The 4926-nt window shown below is 50.8% G+C and overlaps 1 protein-coding gene across 2 annotated transcripts in view; it reads right to left on the minus strand.

The window, feature by feature from the left end:
- Positions 1–349: 349 nt before the first annotated feature.
- Positions 350–4926, minus strand: part of FBXO31 (F-box protein 31) — a 14252-nt gene continuing 9675 nt past the window's right edge. For both annotated transcript variants that reach the window (XM_010149012.1, XM_010149005.1), the window contains 4 exons: positions 3693–3802; positions 2851–3004; positions 1867–2231; positions 350–705 (listed from right to left, as the gene is read on the minus strand). In XM_010149012.1, coding sequence (XP_010147314.1) covers positions 483–705; positions 1867–2231; positions 2851–3004; positions 3693–3802 — 852 coding nt within the window. In that variant the 3' untranslated portion in view covers positions 350–482. The remainder of the gene's footprint in view (positions 706–1866; positions 2232–2850; positions 3005–3692; positions 3803–4926) is intronic.

Consider the following 4926-nt stretch of genomic DNA (forward strand, 5'->3'; position numbering starts at 1 on the left):
GGCTTTCAGGAAGGTAGAGCAAGTCTCCCAGGAGGACAGAGCAGCCCAGAGCACAGCAAAGGCCCGCATCCCTTCTGCCAAGAAGAGCTCTTTCCACAGAAGACTGCTGGTGGTCAGAGCAGAGGGCTTGTGTCCAGCCAATTAGATCTTCTTCTGATCTAGCTCTGACCTCCAGTTATTTTTGTTCCAATACATTCTTTTTGGAGTAAGAAAAGTCTGTCTCCTCCGCTGCAGGATGCCTTCCGCCATACCAAGCTACAGACTGGGTAAGAACGACTGCTAGGGAGCAGTGTGGGGTGGCAGGGAGGGGAGGGCAGTCATGGATATTTTAACCGGGATGTGTACATTTGGGGTAAAAAGGCTTTATTAAAAGTGCATGCTTTTTTTCCGAGGTACCGAGAGCAAGGAATCCCCATCCCAGCCCTGGCTGGGGAGTGCAGCAGCCTTTGCAACCCCTAGCCCTGTCCGTCACCCATCACCCATCAAGTAGCCAGCGACTGAATGTTCTTCAGCATTTCGTCAAAAGCCTCGCGGGAAGGCGCTTCGGCGTTCTGGAAGGAGACCTTGATCCTGCTGTAGAGACTGAAGGACTTCAGCTCCAGCCAGATGAATCCAAAGCGATCGTCATCGAAGAGAACAAAAACTCCTGGTGTTCGCTCCGGGCTGGTGAAGCCGTGGCCAGCGATAAGCCCCGTCCCGTAAAAACTGCGAGGAGAGAAGAACGGTGGAAAAGATGTGAGAACCAGGCTGTAACTACCCAACATTTCATGAATAAAAACAAACACAAAACTGTGATCAAGCCAAAGCACACTCTCAGGTGCTACACAATAGGGAGTTTTACAATCAGTTCTTATCACACAAAGCAAAACAGCGTTGGTACCATTTTAAGACAGGAAACTCTCCATCGCTGTTGGGAGGTCGCTGCTTTTGGCTATTCTAACCAGCACCTGCACACCAAGGCTGAATTTTTCTGTAATTCAGCCCAGTAATCCAGCTGAGATTTACTTCTGCAACTCAAGGATGAACCCAGGCCCAGACAATCCTCACAGAAAAGGAGAAGCATGTTGAGAGGGCGGCCAGAGAAGCAAACCTCGCGCCAAAACCCAGGGGAAAGGAGAGAAAGAAGAATCTAAAAATATACAAATCTAAGTGGAGCTGGGGAGCAGGAAAGGTCAGCCTCAGCACCAAGCGAGCAGCAGGTGGAGCGGGGTTTTATTCAAACACCAACTCGGCTGTGACAGCCGGAGCCTTCTGGGATTAACCAGCTATTGCTAGGTTTTTCCATGACCACAGATGTTTGGCTGAAGGTCACCTGCCTAAGCCTCAGCCTCTGGGCTCTTTTGACACACTTCAGTTAGTGTGCTGCTTGGCTGACTCCAGGCCCCACTCCACAAGGCTCTCTGCATACTTGGACCTACTGCTGAGGGTGCTCAGCACCTTCCAGAGCTGGCCCCGAGGCACCGGAGGCCAGGGAGGGGTGGGAGAGAGCACAGTGTTTCCACAGCCAAGGAACACAAGTGACAGGCATGGGAAGTCGCTCGAACAAATCTCCAAACGTAAGAGCTGGGCAGCTCTGGGAAACAAGACACACAAAAAAAAGAAGGGGTGGGTACAGGAGAGTTGCCAGTGTCAGAAGTAACAGTAAAATTTAGCAAGGCAGCGGGGTGGCAGATGACAGTGCAGTAAGGAGGAGTAAACAAGGGCTTGGGAGATAGGGGAGCAGCAGCAGAAAACCTGAGCACAACAGGCTGGGAGATTTGTAGGCAGGAAAAGGGCAAGCGAATACAGAACGTGCCCTAAAGACACCCATCCTGTTTCAAAAAGCGACTGGCACGACTAGGCTATAAACCCACTAGTCCCTGTTACCAAATTCGGCAGGTCCGGGGATAGTCTTCTTTCCTCGAGATGACTCCCATGGGCAGCACGAAGGGCTGGGAAGCTGATGCCTTGTCCTGGGTCGTCCCCTCCGCCCCAGCTGCAGTCTCTTCCCCCTCGGCACCTTCTAATCCCACGGGCTTTGCAGGAGGCTGAGAGGCAGCCGGCTGGGAGCGGTCCTCTTCCTCCTGTCGCTGTTCCTCCTCCTGCTCCTCCCGACGCACCTGCTCCTGGACCTCCAGGACAATGCGGGACAGCTCACTGAAATCACGGAGGTTCTCGATGTCAGGGAGCTGCAGAGGATGCGCCAGGTCGATCTCCACAGTCTGCTGCCCAGCTGGGATGTTGGGATCTCCCTAGAGAGAGGAAGCAAGAGCATGGCTGCAGAGACAGGGTGCCACAGGGTTCAGACCCGTATCCTCCCCACGTCCGTCATCTGACGACTTCTACAGAGTTCAACCTTCTTTACTATCACCAGAGTTTGCAAAAAAACCCTCCTTAGACCTTGTTCCCTGTTCCCTAAGCCATCTACGTCACCTCTGTTGTCTCCCCTCCCAGAAACGGAGTTTTAAATCAAAAGCTACAAGACAGGCTGTACTTGCAAGGGTGAAACAAAGTCAAAGCTGCAACTGCATTTCGCCCTGCAGAGGGGAAGGAGCTCACTAGCCTGGCTGCGGTGAAAAGCTGCCAACATTTGGTACCTTCTCCTCAGACATACGCGCGCGATCTCCAGTGACCTGCTACCAGCTGCTCCCAGAAAGCAGCTGGAAGGGAGAGAAAAGGAAGGGGGAGCCAGGTGGCATCACGAGACACTTTATAGAGCAGGTTCTGGCTACTCTGCGTGCACTACAATGCGCCCAAAGCCACCAATCCTCACAAGGAACGGGGTTTGGGGCAGCAACAACTGACCGCCTCCCAGAGGTCCAAGAGGAGAATACTTTAACAAGCACCTGAGAGAAAGGAAAATGCACTCACGGTGATTTTAGTTCCTTTGGCTTTCCTTCCGTGGAAGCTCAGCATGACAATCTCCAGCCCGTGACTCCCGTACGTTCCCTTGAAGAGACCCGGCTTTATAAGGTCGTCAGGGCTGCTAGGAGGGAGGTAGATGCGTCGGTACGTCAAGCAGTTGCTGTGCAAAACACCAGAAAGGTCAGAGAGGTTAAGGAAGAATCCCTCAACACAAAGAACGTGTTTGCAGTCTGCTCCTCCAGGCAGCCTTGGGGTGTTGCCTAAAGACAGGCGGGACCTGCGTTTTCAGCAATACCAACAAGTTTAACATTTCGCTTCAGACTTAGACGAGCACTCCCTCCCCGCAACTTCTCCCTACCGATCCTTGCCAGCAGCCCAGGAGGCTCCCGTGGCGAGGTCGCAGTAAACCTCTTCGCTCCCTGGGATTTCCAGGGCCTAGCAGTGAAGCACATTTAAACATCGGCTACTGCGCGGTGTGTGGAGCGATGGTTAAGAACACCCTCAAGTTCTCAGGGACTGTCTGATTTCTGCCTTTGCACTACAAAGCTTACTAATAGGGATAATGAGCAGCTAGCTCCTGGGGATCACGGGTGTTTGCTCCGACTCATCACCATCATAGCTATTGTAAAGAATGTGGAACATCATTATTGTCGCTGTCATTACACCTCACCCCTGTGTGCAAGTGGGAAGCACTGCGCTTCACCGTATCTTTGCACAGAGCCTGAAGAGACAGAACATTCCTCTGGCTGTTAAAGCCCTTTGCAAGCATCCCGTCTCTGGGACAAAGGATCCAGCGTGCTCCTGAAGTTACAGCAGCCTCAACACGCAGAAGGAGCTGGTGCCCTTACTCATATTGGCTGGTGTAGATGAACTTCATCAAGATGAGCTCTTGCATGTGTTCGTGGAAGATGTCTTCCAGAGTCCGACCCCATTCTTCCCTTAGCCATGTCCGGAATTCCTGCAGCACAAGGAGAAAAGGGGGAAGGACAAAGCCATTTCATTTCCAGTAGCGATGCACCCTGACATCACGTCGCTTGGTCAGCACGATGCACTGGCAGAGCCACAGCGAGGGTATATGCTCTGCCAAAGACAGAGGATCACGGCTGGATTTGGGAACAAGCACGTGGTGCTACAGAGCTGGCCTGGAAATATGCTTAACAAGTAGTGATGATGGTAACTGCCCTGTACTTGCCACAATAAACATGCTACCCTTCAAATAAATCACAGGCAGAACCAATAAGCCTCCTCAGAATAAAAGCTTAAGCATCACCTGTTACTAAAAGCAGATGATCTACTACTTCTTTACATCTGACTTACCGTGCAGTACCCCAGTGTGCCCGTAAGCTGGCTCTTGTGCCCTATCCTGGCACGTTAAACGTAAAAGGGTGAAGCTTTTCAAAGGCACTGAATATTTAGCAGGTTAAATCCTGCTGATTTAATACTGATGCATCTAAATCCTAAGGGTGCTTTGAAAACATCTCCTGAAGTACCTCTACACCAGCTCTGACAAGTTAATACCCTACCCATGAGTTAACATGACAACAGCTTACGCTAAGATTGCAGCCTCCCTAGTGATATTCCAAACCTGCTTTCTTTATCTTCTGAAGTCAGATCCTCCCATTACCATAACGCCACACACACTTAATGCCGCGCTTTGAAAGTATTAAAGCCTTTCTCATCTGCTGCAGAACCAGAACACACTAACTAAACCTTTCACCCAGCTGTTTGCCATTAGCAGACAGGCATTTTAAGGCATTTGTTAGAAGCAAGTGAAGTATCAGATTTGTCACGTTTAACTAGCTGGCAGCACACACCACCACCTGGAACAGGTATTAACTCAGTTTTTCATCCTGACATTTATACTTGCACCTTAAAACATGTAGTTTGAATCGGGAGTCTGCCTTGCTGGGTATTGCTGACACAGATACAGGATAAACAACCAAATGAGGCTTTTAATCCCTCGACCAAGACGACAAGCAGGTACTCAGTGTCTTCAAGATCTAAGTTATACAGACAGCAATACCACAGAGATCAGCGTCTGGCGAGTGCTGCATGGAGTACAACGCACACTGCTGCCTCTGG

Source organism: Eurypyga helias, unplaced genomic scaffold (genome assembly GCF_000690775.1).
Source record: "Eurypyga helias isolate BGI_N326 unplaced genomic scaffold, ASM69077v1 scaffold20810, whole genome shotgun sequence".
Taxonomy (NCBI): Eukaryota; Metazoa; Chordata; class Aves; order Eurypygiformes; family Eurypygidae; genus Eurypyga; species Eurypyga helias.